The 20,817-nt window shown below is 30.5% G+C and overlaps 1 protein-coding gene across 14 annotated transcripts in view; it reads right to left on the minus strand.

Moving 5' to 3' along the window:
• Window positions 1–2,560: 2,560 nt before the first annotated feature.
• The window catches only part of LOC145328233 (uncharacterized), a 53,984-nt gene continuing 35,727 nt past the window's right edge, over window positions 2,561–20,817 (minus strand). For 4 of the 14 annotated variants that reach the window (XM_080171842.1, XM_080171843.1, XM_080171841.1 and 1 more), the window contains 6 exons: window positions 16,913–16,968; window positions 15,176–15,243; window positions 14,489–14,572; window positions 12,320–12,430; window positions 11,877–11,964; window positions 5,179–5,467 (listed from right to left, as the gene is read on the minus strand). In XM_080171842.1, coding sequence (XP_080027968.1) covers window positions 5,441–5,467; window positions 11,877–11,964; window positions 12,320–12,430; window positions 14,489–14,572; window positions 15,176–15,243; window positions 16,913–16,968 — 434 coding nt within the window. In that variant the 3' untranslated portion in view covers window positions 5,179–5,440. Of the gene's footprint in view, window positions 2,785–5,166; window positions 5,468–7,783; window positions 7,847–11,876; window positions 11,965–12,319; window positions 12,431–14,488; window positions 14,573–15,175; window positions 15,244–16,912; window positions 16,969–20,817 lie in introns of those variants that run through there. The other 10 variants (XR_013882399.1, XR_013882400.1, XR_013882401.1 and 7 more) reach the window with 6 other exon arrangements.

Here is a 20,817-nt window from a genome sequence, read left to right on the forward strand (position 1 = left end):
TTATCATTTTTTATAAAGACTAGAGTTTTGTCAATTCCCATAAAGATTAGGTTTTCAATGCTTGACGATGTTAACATCGAAAAAAATATCCACAAAAGAACAAAAAACAATGTTAATGCTTGTCATTCTAATGCTCTGTGTAAAATAAAAAATATTTTATGTTCCATGTTTATACTTTACAGGGAGTAAGGGAGGGGACAATGGGCAATTAATTCAATATAAGAGTTTTCGCTGAAAAGCAATGAAAACCAGATTTATCCAGAAAATTTTACTAAAATTGTAAAGGGATCATGGTAATATAATTTAGAACAAAATTAGTTCTAAGAAAAAAAACATTTACTTGAAAATTAAATTACCAGTACATCACAATGTAGTAATATTAGGTAAATAATCACTAGAAAAATCGTGTTTAGAACTTCGTCAACCTTTCTCAAATATTTTTAAATGCCACCTAAATTCAAGGTGTTCTTAGATTGTTTAATACATAAATATCACAGAAGAGTTTCTATACATAAAATGACATTTTCTTGGGAAAAATATTTGTTAAAATCAGACATCTAATAACAAATTTTTCTGTCTGCTATATTCAAAACTAACTCAGCTAGTTAGCAAGGCATTGATGCGCTAGTACCCAAAGTCAGGCAGAACCTGCTGAATTCTTGCACATTCCCTTTAAGCCTGTACCAAAAGTCTGAGACTCTTAAAAATTGAATATTCGATCCTTACTCCCTGTATACTTTTTAACTTTTTAAGGACATTTCTGTTTCTAAAATAATTATAATAAAACTTGCCTAATTACAATGTGTAGAATTTTATTAGACATAGAAAAATACACTGGAAATATGTTATAAATATCGTCGTTTAGATAGAAAGGACCGGAAAGGCCGACCATTATTGGTTAATTAAAATGGTAGGCACGATTTTCTTTGCTGTTTTAGACTCAAAAATAAGACGAAAAATCGGAGGTTTTTGTTTTAGAGGTACCAAGTTAGATACAAATTAAAGCATTAAAAAATTGAAATGGTTGAAATAGTAAATAATAATGCAAAAATATTAACAAAACATTTTTATTTTTAAATTGTTTATTCATAAATATATTGAATATTAATACATACAATTCATGGTATAATAATAATAATAATATATTGACAACATTCTAACCAAAAAAATTAAATATTTTAGTATAAATACCACCAGAATATAATAGTTAAAATGAAGTAATTTTTTATAGTATAAAACAAACAGTCTATATACAGTTAATTAGCCTTTTAGGCAGATAATTTAGAATTCTGAAGGAATATTCAATATTTTATTAATTTATTAATATAGAAATTATTTAGAAAGACTCTTATTTATCAGAACTTTCAATTTGAATTAAATTAATTTTCAATTTTTTTCAATTAATTAATAATTAAAAATCATTAATTATTTTTTTTTCTCAGTATTTTTGTGGCACTTTGATATCAGAAAGAATTTAAATTAAAAATTTCCAATGTTTTCTTAAATGCATTTTTTTGTCTTTGATAATTATAGGGTCTAAACTAAAATACCAAAAATTTAATCTATTTTTATAAATATTGCTGTAAGACTTTAAAGATTAGATATTAGTAATTTTGTTTAATGAGAGATTTTACAATAATATAGGATAGAAAAAGATATAAAAGAGGTAAACTGGTCAGGAAGAAAAAAAGTTTTTTTAAAATCTAAGTTGAAAAATCTTCCAAAAAGTTTGAAAAAATCCACAACCAATTATAAAGATTAATTTTTAGCAACATTAATATCTAATCACAGTTTTTAATCTAGACATTATCATATCAATATTAATATAAGAATATTATAAATGTAGAAAGGGTCATATTTTTCGCGTAATTCCGTAAAGTTGGGTATAGGGTTGTAGTCAAATGCTCTTATTAAGTCAAAGTTTTCTTAATTAGAACTAAATATATATATATACATATTAAGCTATATAAGTTAGAAAGAATTTTATTGATATAATAGATTTGAAATCTGCATAAAATTTTTGTATTTTTTGTATAATTCTTTATCTAAAAGCGCAAATACAATTTAAGTTAATTAATTTTGACATCTTTGATTGGTGGGTTGAAAACAATCTGCGCTCTGATAAGATTAGCTTAAGTTTCATTCATCATTCAACCAATTAGAGCTCAGGTAGTTTCCAATCCACCTATCCTATTGGTCAAAATTAATTAACTTAAATTGTATTTGCGCTTCTAAATAAAGAATTATATAAAAAACGAATTTTATAAAAAATCCTTCAAATTTTATGCAGATTTCAAATCTATTATATACATTAAAATTCTTTCCAACTTATATAGCTTTACATATATCCATAGACACAGTGTTTCGCCCTTTTAGGGCTCATCAGTATGGCTCAATTCATCAGAGTTAATTTTGCACGTGGCGGGGCTTGAACCGGGAACCCTTAGATTACCAGGCCAACACCCTACCCATTGCGCCATTACCCCATGACGAGTAAGAAATATACGAAATGGTCCATAACAATAAAGAACAGTTTGACTTAATAAGGGCATTTGACTACAATCCAATACCCAACTTTACGGAATTACGTGAAAAAATAACCCTCTCTATATTTACAAGTACACAACTCAAATTCATAAGATTAATAATAAATTATCACTGAGTTATAACTTTTAGGTAATATTTTTCCAGTATTGTTTCGAAACCGATTAATATCCGTTGGATTAGAACCGGTTCACAGCCATACTGAAAAATTATGTACAGCATCGCATTATATCCAGTTTTCTACGAATATAAAAATGTACAATCAGAAAATTAAATCCAGTTTTGTTAGCCAGTGCACTATGTGCCCAGGCAATGCAAAAACTCCAAGATTCCAAAAAATGCAATTTTGGATATTGACCAATTTTATAGTTTAAGGTTAATCTTTGTCATATTTGAGAAGGATTCCCAAAGCAAGAGGTGAAAATATCAATTACTTATGATTTTACAGCCTCTAGAAGTAGCCTACCTTGATATTTAGGATTTGTAATAAAGCCTGACTATTGAAATTACATTTTATATGCAAACTTTAAATTATCGTCAAACTACCAAAAATTGAGCTACAGTAATATATTTTACCTTTTTTGAAAGCTTATTGAATATACTATACGATTTTAAATTAATTTTTATACGTTTACTTCTAAAACTTATGAAAAAATTGATGTCAAAGCATTCCCCCCTAAAGAAGCAGGAATTATAATATTTTGTCATATTACTTTCAACTTCAAATAGTTTGATCTTTTTTCAGCTAACGAGGCCGCATATCAGACCTTTATACATGTTTAATCAAGGCACTCAGTGAATGAATCCCGTTGGTTTCACAGGCGGCCTCGTTAGCTGAATTTTTTTTTTCTCGCATTTTTGTAGGAGCGGTCGGACCCATTTTATAGCAACTTTTACATAATAAAGACGAATTGAAATAACTTTTTTTACAAATCATTTTATCGTGATATTTATAGTTCTCGATGCAATTTTTTTTATACAATCCCTTTAAGTCTCTAAAGGATATCCTTGCCCCCCCCCCCACCCCTGGAGGGTGGGAGGAGACCCCCCATGCACACCCCTAGAAATATTTATTTAAGCTATGTTATCGAACCTGTTGCTTCTAATCAATCAACATTCTTTTTAAATCAAATAAATATCATCTTAAATGTTTCAATTTGATAAAACTAAAACCTAATCCGGGGTGGTATACACGCTCTAAAGAAATAAAAGAGTCAGGCAAACTTGTAAAGAAACTAAATGATTTAAACCAATTTGTTATTAAATATATACTATATATACATAGAGCCTATGAGTATGAACGCCTAGGGATCTAAAGGGATAAGACATTGGCCGATAAATTAATGTACATTACCAATAATGATACACAAACTTACCTTTTTTGTAAATTACAATTATTGGTTGAAAAGTTAGGACACTCAACTTAAAAAACAAACAAGAAAATGTTATTATAAAACTTTGGGGACTAAAGTGATAAACAGCCCAATGTCCCCTCCCTTCTTGATAAAGGCCCTATTGCAGACTTAAATCCTTTGATTGCAATGCCTTTGGATTAAAGTTCTTAGTGCTTTTGTGGTGATTTGTGATAGATTTGTTTTTATTTTCAAAACAAGGATTGTTTTGTCTATACGTAGCGCAGCAATAACAGGTAAATTTTTTATGAAAAGTACAGTAAAATGGGTTATAGGAAAATAGAAAATTATTTTTCAAAATGTTATTAACGTGTTTCCTTTTTATAGTTAGTAATTTCAACAAATCCAGGGATCTATGGGGATAAGTTAATAGCCGATAAATTGATGAACTTCCCCAATGATGATGCACAAAATTACCCCTTCTGTAGATTACAATTAGTGGTTTAAACGTTAAAATTCAGTAAAAGCCCCTAAAGTTGTTAAACCAACAGTTAATAAAACGTTATTATAAGATTTTGGGGACTAGTGAAACAAACAGCCCAATGTCCCCTCCCCCTCTGCAACAAAGCAATTGATATATAAGTATAACATTAATAATTCATTTAATTTAAGCAAAAACCTATAATAATACGTACAAGAAAATTGTTTTAATTTCCAGAAGGATCTTGTATACACGTGGACTTAACGCCCTAACTTAACAATTTTTATGGTAGTTTTGTATTGGTTCTTTATTGGCGTAAACCTAAAATTAAACAAGGGGAGGGGGAGGTAATAATAGAATTTAAATGTCATTTGAATAATTAAATATGTCGGTCTGTCAGTCTGGATTAATCTAAAAATATCTTACTATCTGCTGGACCGATTAGGATCTGCTTTTCAGGGAATATCCCTACTAGTCATAAAATGATTATGGTGATGGGAAATCATTAAGCTACAAGTATAATTCCTTATAATAAAATTAAAGGATGTTTGTATGTCTGTCTGTGTTTTCAATATATTTAAAATCTTTAAAAATCACTAAACCTTTACTGTCAAAATAGCTAAATAAGTGTTTTTTGTCGATATTATTAATTTTGTAGTATTTTAAAGCATTTTAAGGTATCTAAAATAAAACTTAAATCAATTATCCTTCATTTAAAAAAAAATTTCTTAATTTGAAGCAAAATTAACAGAATTGTGAGTTTTTGTTTTATTTTGGAATTCTGGGCACATAGTGCAGTGCCTTCGCCATTTCGGGGTTAACTAAACCGGTTTTAATCTTATAACTGTACATTTTTATATCCGCGGAAAGCTGTTTATAATAATAATAAATAACTATACATTCATTAGGATAGAGAACAAAATGTAGAAATCCGTTTAATTGATCAGCAGCAGCAATATAGTTTATTTTATTAAAAAGTATACTTGTAAAAATATACCTTTTGGTGTAATACATTAGTAGCTATATTGCTTTGCTTCATCCGTTTCTTGTCAGAGATTGTTGTTCAAAATGGTGGCATGTAGATATCCGCCTGAAAAAAATGAAACTAATTTATATGAATTTAAAGAATTGTTTCAAGTTCTATATGATAAGGTGTCCTATGAGATATAGAAATCAGTTCATATTTGTCATCGGGGAGGGTAGGAACATTGGACTGTAAATTACAACAGTACCCAAAATTTTACAACCACTATCTTATTTGTTGGCTTAAAAATTTTTAGGTACCTTTATTGAATTTTGATTGTTCAGTTCCAAGTAGTAGTTTCAAATACTTTTTATTTAAAAAATGGGTAATTTTGTTTATCATTGATGGGGATGTATTTTTCATATCACTTTATCGTCCATTGGTCTATCCCTTTAGATCCCTGGATAAAAAGATGAAAATCATCGAATCCCAAGAGTAAATATAGACTTTTCTTAAAAATCAAAGCACTAGCCTCAAAAAAATATGTATTAAACCAATTTTGTTCTTGTACATTTTAAGATAAATCAATATCTAGCAATAGACTGTTAAAAGTTTATTGGCGCCAGTTAAAAGCAATCTTATTTTCATAACCTAGAGATCTCATTTTATTTTTTTTTTTTCAGTTCAAAAACCTCTATCAAAGATAATATCACAAGTCTGTAGTCGTCCATTAAAAGCAATTTTGTCTATTTTTCTAAAATTTTTATTATGATAACCTAGAAAGATAATTTACGCTTGTACAGAGATGATAATATACAAGGATTTAAAGGGATACGACAATGGCCGATAAATTGATGTATATCCTCAATGATGATACACAAAATTACCCCTTCTGTATATTACAATTTGTGATTAAAACGTATGGACAATCAACCAATCAAAATCCAAAAAAGTCCCCAAAGTTGTTGAGTCAACTTTGGGGACTTCTAGTGTAATAAACCCTCCCTCTTTGGATGAATAATATTCCTACTAGGTCAAAGACCTTTGTTTACAAATAGAAAGTGCCTTTTTGTCTAAGGTGCAGTGGCGCCTTAGAAATATAATCAATATTTGTACAACCTAGAGGAAAATATGTTGTACTCAAATGATATTTACAATCATATGTTACTATTTGTTTTATTCAAAAATAAACATCTTTTTAGAAGCGAAGCAACTCTATATTTCACTTTGTCCGCCAGTCAGTTAGTCCGTCAATCCGTAATGGAATGGGAGAAAAGTATTGCTTGCTATTGAAGAAAGACAGCAGGAAATTTCAATGATGATGATACATGCGCATCTAGTCAATACATTGTTTAGTCTGTCTGTCTGTCGGTCATGCTTAATAAAATGAACCTTATTTCGCGATTTTCTTCGAGTTTATTTTATTCTTTCTCTTTTCTTTGTTGTGACAACTGAACATCTGACTTTGTCCCTTTGTCCATTACATGAATTTTTTATGCTTTGCTACTCATGAATGTTGTCATCCTTGTTTAATTTGGAAATTGTTTCAATAACCTTGTTCAAACTTTTTATATGTACTGTAAATATTTTGTTGTTGGAAATATTTTTTAGATGCAATCGCTTCAGTTTTTTCTTGTAATTGTAATCATGATAAAAGACACATTTTTTGGCTATCAAATGCTTTGTTTATATCAAACTGCAAATATAAGCAAAGCATACAAACTCTTATCCTTATAAAAAGGATGTGTGTCTGTCCGTCTGTGTGTTTCGAAGGTTCTCGCTAACAACTTAACCGATTTGGGGAGGGTACCACCACCCTTCTAAGAAAAACAGCCCCTAGAAAAAATTCCCCCCAATTATTTTTAACTTTTTCTTTTTAAAACTAAAATTGAAATTTTTATTGAAGAGAGCGACTCTCCCCCCAACAGCTGGAGCCCCTAGAGGCCTCGAAGGACGTAGCCGCTAGTTCATTCTTATTTTACAAGACTTCTTTAAAAAATCATCTATTATGTAATGTTCCCATGAGGCTTAATTTAGAATTTTTAAAGAAGAAAAATAATGCTAAAATATGTGGGTCAGAATTTGGGTCAGTATTGACGTTCATAACACTTTAAAATAATCGATTTGTGCATTTCCTAAGTAAATACGGTGCCTTCCCTCAAAATGCTTGTCGAGTACTAAACCCTCATCTTCCAACTTTATTTACAAATTACGGGGGCTTATTTCATGAATACCCATGTCTAACTCCTACCCAAACCCTCCGGGGCTATCCAATACCCAATATAATATAAGCTAACTTACGCATAAAAAACTATCCAAATCACCCCCCCCCCCTACCCTAAATTTTAATTTATTTCTAACGAAGAGGGGGGGGGGGTTACACATTAAAAACTTTATACTTAGAAAGAGAATGTTATTTCTTTTAAAAAAACTTAGGTATACCTACCAAATCCAAGTTGGGGGATTGGTTTTGTTTTGACTTTGTTAATAGTCAGGAAATAGGACCTAGAAAAGGCATACAATTATATTTTTAAAATCAATCTAAGTTAGGATTTCATTTTAATTATAATTCTAGGTAGTATTTTCATAAGTTTGTTGACTTTAAATTAAATGCATATGTCTTTTTAATTTATGCACAATCTTTAAAAATAATTCATTTATACCAAATGTTGTATATTAATTTGATATTTTCATAATTTAGATAACTATTTTTGAAAATATTGAAGATCAAAGCATTTAAAGTAAGCTTATTAAAGATTAAAAAGTCTTAACACATAAAATAAAAAAAAATGGCTGATTTCTTCCATGCGTAACAAAAGTTTAAAAGTTTATTTAAAGTTACTAGGTCCTATTTTTAAAAGCGAAGCTTTTCTATAATTAGGGTCGGTCCGTCCGTACGTCCGTAACGGATAGCTTTTTCCGTTAATTTAGGCATGTTAGAATTGTCCTATCGATTTCAAATTTTGCATGGTGATTCCTTTAGTAGTTAGGTACGATTTAGAAAGCGTAGCAACTCTATAATCATTACCAAAATGTCCGTACGTCCATTTTAAACATGTTGATTTTTTTACTTTTTTAACAAGAAATTTTTATGTGATCTAATCATCGGATTGATCTGATTTTTGGTATATTGATTCCTGGGACAACAAAGTATAATATATTAAGCGAAGCAACTCTATAATCAAGCCCTAAAAATGTAAGTATGTCCATAAAAATTATCCTGTATCAAGCAGTTTTACAACATATTTACTTACAATTTTGCTTTGACTCTTATAAATTTATATTATGATAATTAAGTTCTAACACTATACAAGTGTTAATGTCCGTTTGTCCTACCGTTTCAGTGCTTCGCTTTTATGGATGTTGTCATCCTTGTTTTTATAGCAATTTCTTTAATTAAGTGCATAAACATAAGCTACAGCAATATTATTGAGAAGCTTTGCACCCAAAATTTTGCACTAAAATCCACACCCAGAAACACCAGGGAGGGAGGAGACATGGGATTATAATAATTACACTGGTACCCATAGTTTTGTAACCATGTCATCTTGTTTGTTGGTCAATCATTTGGGTATCTTTTTGAATTGTGGATTCAAAACTTTAAAACTAAAAATTTTATTTTAAGGGGTAATGTTTTTTATCAACATTAGTGTCAATCTATCATTCTATGTCTTATCCGTTTAGATGCCTGAGTAACACCCACACTAAGAAATGCATGCGTAGTACAATTAAATTGCACAATCTTACCATATCCAACACACACATACCCATAAACACACCCACACACAAATGCACGCACATGTACGCCAATGTGAAAAAAAAGAGTTGAATTAGGATCAAAAATAGTCCTCTATGTATATTTAAAATTTGAAATATATTTCTTAAAATTTGAAATAATATATATAGCGGACAAGTGAACGATCTGAACTTATGTTATATACATATATATATATACTAGAGTTGGCTCGATAAAATTATCTCCCTATTGGCTAGTTTTCTATATGCATATCTATTTCTCTATAAATCTATTTTCCTCACCCTGAATTACTATCTAAAAGAAAGTAAATATTTAATAATTTAAATGATTTTTAAAAGATTTTTTTAAATTATATTTTTTTCTTTACATTACCATCACCAAAGGGTTAATGATGATGATTACAATTTTAGTTTAATATTTGAACACACAAAATGTCGCCACAATCGAATTCTTTTAAAACATAGTTTTCTTAAATTTATCATATTATAAATTTAAATTTTCTTTTTTATGATTAGAAATTAAATACATCAATATAAGGTAAATAGCAACATGAAATGAAAAAAAATGAATTTATTTTTAATAAAGTAAAATAATGGGTCTTATCGTTCTGGGCAATGAGAGTTTATTATGGATTATTGGAGCACTATGAGTTTTAATCATATATTCCTTGGAAAACTTGAGCTCGTTTATAGACATTTATTTCCTATATAGATCTGACATGGATCTTGAAGCAATTCAGCAGGCCGTTTTGTACATGTTAAAAATTGGAAGATTTCATTAAATAAAAGTAATCGCAAATATACTTAGTAAATAATAGAAGCAAGGACAAATACGTCTTAGAATAGCACAGCATTAACAATCCATCAGGTTGTTGGATGATTAATAACTTTGAAAGAATTAATTTTGGTTTTTACACTTTATCATAAAAAAAACAGTTCCGATGAAATTAGTGGACATTAGAACAAACCCATACCAATAAATACCTTCGATTTAATAGTATAGCTAACATTGTATTCTAAATAATAATTAAAAACTGGCAATAATCTTGTGCTTCTCTTTTAGCTGGGGCCCTGGATTTCCACAATTTTGCAACAGTATTATTTTTCGCGAGGAAAAAAAATTTGAAATTGCAGGGCTGTCCATGAAGGCAGCTTGAGGTCAAGGCATTGTCTGCACGAGCAAGTATTTTTTTTTAGATTTTTATTAAGTTTAGTTTCTATATGCATTTTTTTCTGAAGAGAAACATCATAAAACGTGCAATTTCATTTAGGAATTTTAAAATCAAATTATTACCTACAGAATTAAATAAGAAAATAATATTTAGGGAGTGGGGTGGATATTTGATTTGAAGAAAAACAGTTTTGCATCAACCTTTCATCTATTTAATTTTAAGACTAATAGGTAAACACCTTCATATTTTCTAAAAGGCAACAGTTGCAATATTAATAATGACAGCTTCTTAAAGATACTTGGTAACTATCTACATAAATAATATTGTACCAAAAATTAACAAAGGATGAAATTTAGAAATAAGTGGTATTAGAAAAGAATTTTTTTCATTAAACATCCCTCCTCGTTTAAAAATTGCAAAGGCTTGGTCAATGTGATAAAACTTGTGTGCAGAAAATTGAAAAAGAATTCTAAAAATTGCTAGAAAGAAAGTCAATGCGTACAATATACATGTGTAAATCTTTCTATAGATAATAGTACATAATAGAAAATGCATAGATAAGGAAATAGGTAGATTAAACTGTTTAGCAATTATTGTGAAGGGGAAGTAGAGAGTAGGTAATAAACATCTTAAAACCATCTCAGTATATTTATAAAGCATTTAAAAACAGGGGAAGGCAAGTCTGTTCAGTTTGAATATTTGTGGGTGGGGAAGGGGGGGGGGGGGTTGATGACTACCCCCTTCACTCGCCTTCCGCACATTTATGCTCACAAAGACAAACACATGTATCTTACTGATAAAGTTAACGTAACTTTGCACATAAAAACTGAGATGTACACATTGATATATTTATCTCTAAACAAAACTGTACTAGTTTCACGAAGATAAAGGACAATGGCAATTAAATTAATTCTCAATCCTTTCTTCTTTCTAATATTTACAAAACTAGTTGCTATGCAGCTGGAGGCCTCTAGCGGCACTTGAAGTGAATGGATTTTTTTTATCTTAGCTTTAATAAAAAGTACTTATGGTCAGATTTTTTATAATAGGGAACATTACTCTTGGGAGTGGTGGGTTGGACGGTACCTTACACCAAAATAGTTCTCAGGGCCTATGAGAAGCTACATTGTAAAGGGAAACCATATTAGCGAGATCTTTCGGTACAAACTTTTATCGTCTATTATCCATCTCTGAATATACTACACATGATTTTTAAAGAGATAAGTTTTAATTCTCAAAGTAAAAGGCAAAGACGATTATGTAATCATCTTATTTTAACTTTACTCATGTTCTACAAATGTCTAAAGTGTCTTTTTTAACTGGTCAATCAAAGAAAAAAAAATAGGCCCCTTCAAGTCTAAATATTTTTTTTTCCATTAATCTGTTAATAAATTGAAACTCGCAGCCTGCTAAAATGACAATACTCCCAGTTTACTGCATCCTTTCCCCTCCTACTGGATGAACGAACTGACCAATAGACGAGTTCCATGTAAACAACCTTACGACAATGTTACCCCTGTCATAATATCCACGTATATTCTATATCCATCAAAAAGAAACAAATCTACCCAACTGTCTATCCATTATATTATCCCCTGATCACTTACTTTATTAAGACCTCCAGCCATGGCTTCTTCAACTTCTTTGCGAGAATTAGAGGAGCTTGAGGAACGTCTCATGCGGCCAGCAGAATCACTATAACAAAATATATTAAAATATCTTCATATTTTGCTAAACATGGAACCTTTAACGCCAAGGGAAAATATTTCTATTTAATCTTAAGTTACGAGTAGACACCAAATTATTGGACGTTAAACGGAATATATCCCAAATGATGATAAATAATATTAGTAGATTTAATTAACTGTTTGAAAAGTTTAGACTCTACTAGTTTAGAACCCATCAACTAAAATTCAATAAAAATTTACAAAGTTTTTAGACCAACCAATAAGATAACCAGTTAGTAAAACTTTAGGTAAATTTTCAATGTCCCCTCCTCCCTCAAAAATATTGTTAAAATAATTAATTGAAACTGGTAAGAAATGCTTACTTTGGTTCAGAAAACTTTCTTGGGTTAAATGCTGATTTGGAGGCCGGTGAGAACCAGCCACCAACAACACCCAGCTTCACACGGCCAGATCCCTCGCTCTCGCTGAATGCTCTAAAAAATTATTGGTTAAAACATTTGAACACCTTACTGATTTAAAACAAAACTTTGCAAATTGCAGGAATCTCAATGAAAAAGATTCAACCAATCAAATATTTATCTAATAAGACACCTAATATTGTTCAGCTAAAGAATAAGAAATTTTAGGTACTAGTGTAATGAACAGTTCAATGCCTCTTTCTGCCTGCAAAACAGAACTGTTTAAGAAATCTCTTAGAATTGACATTTTCATGACCGTATCAAAATGTTTTTTAAATGTCAAAATCAAAGTAAAATTTGAAATAAATAAATTATTATATTTAAATCTAAAAATCTAGGGTAGGTGTCTAGTAAATATAATATAGGAGAATATTTTGTTTAATCAAACCCATTTAGTAGTATAGTATAATCACTCTTAAATACAAGATTAACTTTCCTTAAATCATTTTCATATAATAATTTATCATTAATACATGCTGTACTTTAATTCTAAAAAACGTATATTTAGGTATTAGTAATAATAGGTAAATAATAAAAAGCGTTTTCCCTCAATGGGCCTTGTTGAGCACAGAAACCCCCATTCATTATTTTTAAAATAAATTTAAAACATAGGGGAGAGGAGAAGGTTTTCTTACTAAAGGTACTTGGTAGCCTCGCAGGGGAGACAAACTTTCCCAATCCCTTATTTTCGATTTAATTTTAAAAATGAAAGAAAGGGGGGGGGGTTCAGTGCTCGATTGTCACTTTGAGAGAAAATAAATAAAAACATATGCTATAAGTAAACATACAAAGTTTGCAAATGATAAGCAAATAACATTATGTAATTATTTTAACAAGCAGCTCATATTAATATCCTTATTAGCTGATAAATATACCTATACTTAAAATGTAGTCAAACTTTCTACTTAGGCCAAAAAAAGCACTAGGTAAAACTTTTAAAGCAAATATCGGACGGTCCAAACCGATAGCTCTGGACGTTATTTAATGATATTATAATTGCCCTGTCTATTTCGAATTTACTGATTTCTTTATAGTTTTAAAATATGTCCATACGTCCATTTTCGATATATTGATTTTTGGTGGTGTTCATATAAGACATTGATTGTAGTGCTTTGCTTTTGATATTCTTTTTATTAAATATTTTTCATTAATTAACCCATTTTAAAACAATTTATGTAAATTATATAAATAATATGTCTAGTCTATCTATTCTAAAAGCACACATGCAAATACAATATATTGAAATATTTTATAATACAGGTATTAAATATATTCTACATAGTTTTTCAGGGTAAAAAGGGCAAAATTTTATTTCTTAACTGGATGATTTGGGTCTAAAAAGTGTTTAAATTTCTACTTCTTATTATAAGCTCATGTATTTTAAATGGATAAAGGTGGGACACATGTCATAATAAGACCGGTGTATATTTATAATTACTATTTCATCAACATGATATATGTTTTATCATTTATATACCATTTCAATTAAGCATCTACTGTAAATAATTCTAAAAGCACACCCATTGGTTATAATATAATAGGTATTTTATAATACATTATTATAAGAGAGGTAGATAACTTTTCTGTAAAAATAAAAATTATTTGAAGTTTTGAAGAAAATCTGGATCATGGAAAGAAAAAAAAAGTAGCGGGTTTCGTCGTATTAACAGAAGCTTTTGATAGGTCATTTTTCGCTTTCTTTTTAAGATCCGAAAATCCTCGAAAAAAGAAGACAAATAATGTGCAGATCCCGTAAAATCAAGTATCTAGGTGTTATATTTAGAAAAAAAGTTAAAATTCATATTTAGCACATAATAAAAAGGCAGGTATTTAAAAGCTCAGTTAAAATTCATTAAGAAAACATAAACACTGATTTTTTTTCTGTGTTTAATTAGGTAGGTATATTGAGTTAATATTCCTATTGCCTTTTTATTAAGCTATATATGACTTTTTTAGCATTCTAAGATGTTTAAAAATGTAAAGTCTAGGTTTTAGAGATCTCCAAAATTATTTCACTTTTTTTATGGCATTTTATTTTCAGAGAAGCTATCCTATTCACTTTGATTGGGCAACCTTTGTAAAGTGTGTCTTGACCCATGTGTAGTTTCAAGAATAATATCAGGAATAATGAGATAGCCACTATCTCCGCTAGCATAACTAGAAACAGAGTGATACTAAGATCCATCTAATACTTTGTTGGCTAGGTACGCAGCTACTCTATAATTAGTCCTTGTTTACTAATACTAAGGGCGTATTTTCTGTAAAAATTTATGTTAGCATTTAATCAAATGAGCTTATTAAGTTAAACTGTACATAATTTTAACAAATACATATATGTCAAATGACCTTAATTAAGAAAATTTGACATAATAATAAGCCTATTTGACACTCTACGGAAAATGACCCTCTTTCATAATTAAATTACCCTTTTTTTTATTAGTCTTTTTAAGACGCAACATGACAATAGTAACTGTCTCATAAATTGATCTGCTGCGATACTTATTGATACATATGTTCTTGTTTTTTAAATCTTTTGGTTTAGTAAATATATATACTTATGTCAATCTAAACAATTCTATAGGGTGCCTTTTTGTAATATTTTAGATTTTAAAAAGCATTTTACTTTTAGATTAGTTATACCATATAAAATCGAATTTAAAGAAAACTGGGGAATGTTTTCAATTAAATTTACATTATATGCAAAAAAAGGAGACTTAAACCTTGTTAAAAGTGAGAAATATAGGAGATAATTTTCCTTACCTAGATCTGCTTGGGTAATTGAACCATGAGCCAGCTTCTTTGGGCAGAGATCCGGTTTTGTCATCCAACTGAAAATAAATATTATAAAATTAATACAATTTTTATATAGATAATTTATAGATATAAATAATCAATGTAACAGTTTAGTTTTATCTACAGGCATCTTATTCATTAGCTCAAACACTTTGGCTTTTTAGTGAATTTTGATTCAATATTTTCAAATTAATAATGTCAAAACTGTTCAACCAATACCTATTGAAAGGCAGAAATCCATTACAATTTTTAATTTGGAAATTTCATTTAATTCAAGTTTTAGCCTTAACCCATCCCGGGAACTATGTGAAGCATACTCAAAATTGAGAACTTAAGTGGTTAGTGAGATATTAAAGGACAAACAAAAATATGAAAGGTAGATAGTTTTATTTGCCTGTTATTGCTACGCTTATCAATAAATTTTTTTTTAGAGTTTTGATATATAAAAGATTTTGTACAAAAAACTTAAGTACAGTTTTGTCCTAAAAACATTGAAATATTATCAATTCAAAATGTGAACTTTATCACATAAATAAAAATCTATTTATAGCGTAATAACAAACTTTTTCTTTTTATGTAACAAATAATTTTTAAACAACTTGTTTCACTTATCTCTGCTTTAAAAAACAATAAAAATATTTCATTTTCATTGTTGAAGATTGACAGAAAAAAAAATTATTTTAGTTTGAAGCTTTTCTTTATTCACAATTTGTTTACAATGCAAAAGACTTTTCTGTAAAAATTCTTAATATATACCTATCAGTTTAAAGTTAAACAAAAAGGATCTTAATAACACAAATTTTCAAAAAATAAATCTAATTAAAATTGTTAATGCGCTTCTTTGAAAAATGATGCTTTTGTTTGATTGACAGATTTGAAAAATAAATAAGCCTATTTTAGAGACATACATTTCAGAAATAAGGGATTAAGTAAATATAGGGAATTTTGCAAAATCAATGAACAAAATATATCTAAACTTACTCTCAGGTGTTTTCAGCTAAGTAGAATTATAAATAGGGGGGGGGGGGGGGTAAGAGAATGTTTAATGTTCATCCCCTCCAAAAAAAATTTGGGTGACGCAAGACCTACTCTAATTATATTGTAGTTGAACTTACAAAATCTTTAAAAACTATATTTTATGCCAATTAAAAACTCCGCAAAATTTTTTTTCCCCCAATGTGTTACATCCCTGTAAAGACATGAGAAACAAAAAAATAATTGTTAACAAAATTTCATAATTGTGTGCAGAAGTAAAACGTGAACTTTTAGAAAGCTGTTCATTTTTAATGTTAAATATAACGCAGATAGAAAATATTCTTTCAAGGCCTGTAGGCGTTTGCAAATATAAAAGCTAATAATTGTATAAAATGCATTTTATAAGATGTGGATTCGAAATTAGGAAGACGATAAAATAAAAGTCACTAAAAATTTTCGCCTTTACAATAGCTTTTAAAAAACAACTACAAAAAACTTTTCTAATAAACCGACCTACCGACTAACAAGATTTGTAGAAAAAAATTTAATTACAGAAGAAGCATTCTAGCCAAAAAATTAGAACATTCCAATTCCATTATCTTTAAAAAGAAAAATGTTTGATTAAAAAGCCTCAATCATCTACCTTTAAACTGTTAGTTTGCACCTAAAACATATGATAGGATAACCGAAGGAAAAAAGTCAAACCATTTCTAGTTTTTTATTTGTTACCTCTGTATTTGATCGCCAGGAATCGAACCAGCCGCTAGATGTTGTGGAAGCAGAGCCTAAAAAATAGAAATGTTAATTATCCACAATTAATAGCTGATGACATAATTGTACTTGTTAATTTAAAACTGAATTCAAATATTTTCCAGAATGGCTTCAAAACCGAATATCCGGTAGAATAGATCCGGTGATCAGCCATATTGAAAAATCATGTATAGCATCCTATAACAGACAAATTCTCATTCTCACAAATATTAAAATAAAAATCATAAAATTAATACCAGTGTTTTTATCCCGGGTTTTCGAACCCTCGGGTCTAACAAAACTGGTCTTAATCTTATGATTTTTCATTCAAATATCCGCGGAAAGCTGTCAATAATACAATTCGATAAGTAACTATTCTTTCTATTTCTACTTCTTTCAATCAGACAAAAATAACATTTTAAGGTAAACTTTTAGTTGATATGCATAAAAAGTTTCTGTATTTTTGTATTATATTTTAAAAACAACCAGGGATCTTGTGGGATAAGAAAATGGATAATATATTGATATACCTCCCAGAAAAAAACAATCATATTACTGCTTTTGGTTGACGTGTTTGGAAATTGGGAATTACTATTTTCAATAAAATTACCCAAAGTCTTTGAACCCATAAAGAATACAATATGGGTTTAAAGTTTTTGGAACAAGTTCAATTTACAGTCCTATATCCCCTCCTTCCCTGTAAAAACAACACATTTGTCAAGAGGAGACATAAACATCAAGGATGCAAGGGATAGATAAGGTCTGGAATATTATTTTATTACACATCCAAAATCCTGACTACCCTAAAGAATGATTTTAAAAATAATTACTATTTACTAGCGGCTTCGCCCCTAGCCTATAAAAAAAAGTTAAGGTGAAATTCGTAAAAAAAATAAGAAAATAAGAAGGACCAAGGAAATCTTCAACAAAAGAAAAAAAAATGGGACGGATTTTTGGTTTTTTGGGGGGTTGAGGGTGTCCCACTCCCCAAAATAGCCTAAAACCACCACAGGACCAGTAGGTATATTCCCTGAAGAGTAGAATCCGATCGGTTCAGTGGTTACCGAGATCTTAAGCTTCAGACGGACTGACGGGTGGACGGACAGACATCAAGCTACTTTGTATTATAGATAACACATTCAACTTCCAACAATTGTAAGCTAACTAAGACAGAATATCGTTCAATTGTCCTATTACTTTGAAATCTTACTTTTTAAGGTTTAGGTCATGTAAGGTTTAAAGAGAGAGCAATGCTTAAATGGAATAATTTCTTTTTGAAAAAGCTACTTTGCTTATAAACTTAAACCACAAGGAAAGCTCTTGAAAACACATGAGGGACAGTTAATGAGATCTTAAAGAAATCACATCCTTTAATTTTAAACATATGTATAAGTTTCTTTAAATGTGTCCTATTGTCCCTGTACACTTAGAGATATAAATAAAACTTGCGTCAATTGGCCCCTTGCGGCTTTACCTTCCCCATTTTTCCATTTGTTTCTCACCCTACCCCCCTACATTTTACTGCCCTTCTTTACATCCTCTGATTTTAAACAACTGCTTCCCATAGAAAGCAGAAATATATTGCATTTGCTTTAGCTGATTTTATTCACATGTTTTAACAGATTTTTTTTAGCAGAGGCAAAATTGAATCTTCATTTGGTTAAATCTGTATAATTTAATTTTTAATAAAAGCATTTGTTGCTTAGGAACATTAGAAACTAACTTACAACATAACATTACGTCTAGGACAACACAGTTATAGAATAGCTACGCTCGCTGCATAAGTGTTTTTTATTGTAGGTCAGGTTAGGTTAGGTTAAGTTATATTGGGTACTGAGTAGCTCCGCAAGGTTAGGGTCATTGGAAAGTTTCCTTAACCCCCTAATTTTCAATTATTTCAAAAATAAGGCAGGGCATTTCACTTTGAGGGATTATTTTTATTATGTTTAGTGTTTGGGGTTATATAAGTTTGTACTACTGAAAGATAAATCTATTTTATGTCTCACTCAAAAACCCAGACAGAAATAATTCAGCTACGTATTTATCTGTATCTCCAACAATCCTTCCTATAATATCTTTGAAATAATCATATAGGTATTAAATGATTAATTTCATACAAAAATTAAATGATTAAAATCGCAGAGTAAAAGTCCAAATTCTTAGACCGTCTAAAAAAAACATACGGTGGTTTAACTTAAATTGCCTAGTCGAATACTAAACCCCCCCCCCCCCTATTTGCAAAAAAATTGAATTAAAGGAGGTTATTTCAGTGTTTTGCTTTATGTTAGGTTACATTGGGTTTAGGGATGCGCCACTAGGTAAGGCGGTAGGTGCAGGCCCCGAAGGGATCAGACATAAAGAACCATAACCCCTCTTAATCCAAAAGTAAGGCGTGGGGGAATTCTGTGCTCGCTAGGCACTTTTAGGGAAAGCACCAAGCACACATATTAATACAATATACATTTCTATAGAAGAAAAACTACGCAGGAGAGATTCTTATAACTCTTTCTTTCTAGTGGTTTGACGTACATATTTTTTCTCAGGGATATAAAGGGATAAGACAATGACAAATAAATTAATTAAAATCCCTAATGATGATACACAAATGTACTTATTAGTTGAATTGTACACTAAACTAAATAGGTAAACTTAACCAGTTTATCAAAATTCAATAAAAGTCCCCAAATTTTGTTAGCTAAAGGATAAGACAACATTATTATAAAACTTTGGGTACTAGTGTAATATTATATACAGCCCTCCCTCTCTGATTTTCTAGAGATTAACTTTATTAGTATTTAGATTGGCTACTCTATAATCTTATTAGCGAATACAAGATCAATAATAATTTTGGATAGATTTGGCTATTCAATAATTGGGAAAGAGGCCATTCGTCAGTCAAAGTTAGGAATTTTACATATTCAGTGATTTATATACTAAATCATCCAAGTAATCATATTCCTTATTTCTTTTATTTTTCGCTCACATTTAAAAAATATTTTCTTGTTTATTGTAATTGTGGTATCCGCCTAGGATAAATGGCAGACACCAGAGTTCGAAAAGACTACGGCAGCGTGAACAGACGTGGACACCTTACTATAGAGAAGCTACGCTTCTCTAACAATCACTAAATAACAAACAGCATCTATTCAGTTGTTCCTTTATTGAAGGTCTAAGGATTACTAAAGTTATATATAACAAACAATAGCTACACAGATAGGAATAAATAATCATAAAATAAAAGCATTATAATACATATACAATAGTCAGTTTGGGCAATAATGATCCCCCATCCCTGGGAAGGGTGGGGGGAATTAACAATGCAGCTTAACCATAATAAAGCTTGTCAGATTCAATCATTAATTTTAGGCATAGGGAGGGGGTCGGCAGACCCCTTCCCCAGGACTCAGGGGAGGGCCTTTGGCCCTTCCCCGAACCCCGGTCAGGGGTGCCATAGGCATGGCTCACGGTTGCCGAATACCACAACTCTCCCCTCGGAAGGCTGCGAGGGGGGTCTCCCTGCCAGACTTCCGACAGTGGTTGAGGCCTTCGGCCCGCTCCTTAGGGCTAAGATATATACAAATGATAATGATTCAATGGAATCCTAGTGGTGATTTTTTTCAGGGCTGATGGGCTCCCAACGTGGGATAGAAGGTAGAGGCTGGCTTTGGTTGGACACGTAGCTCGGCGCCGGCAGGTGTCAGGTTGGCGTGGGGCACAGCCGCTGCGGGGCCGGTCAGCAGCGGGGCATTCTGGTTGTTGTTAGCAGCGGCTGGGGCACTGGCTGCCAAGTTGACCGTCTGAGCGGCAGCTGCTGCCAGTCGTTCAACTCAGCCTGCGAATACAAGCCTCCCGAACTAAAGTCATCCAAGGGTTCTGTCAGCAAC

This window comes from Acartia tonsa, chromosome 9 (assembly GCF_053477335.1).
Source record: "Acartia tonsa isolate MP-2025a chromosome 9, ASM5347733v1, whole genome shotgun sequence".
Lineage (NCBI taxonomy): Eukaryota > Metazoa > Arthropoda > Copepoda > Calanoida > Acartiidae > Acartia > Acartia tonsa.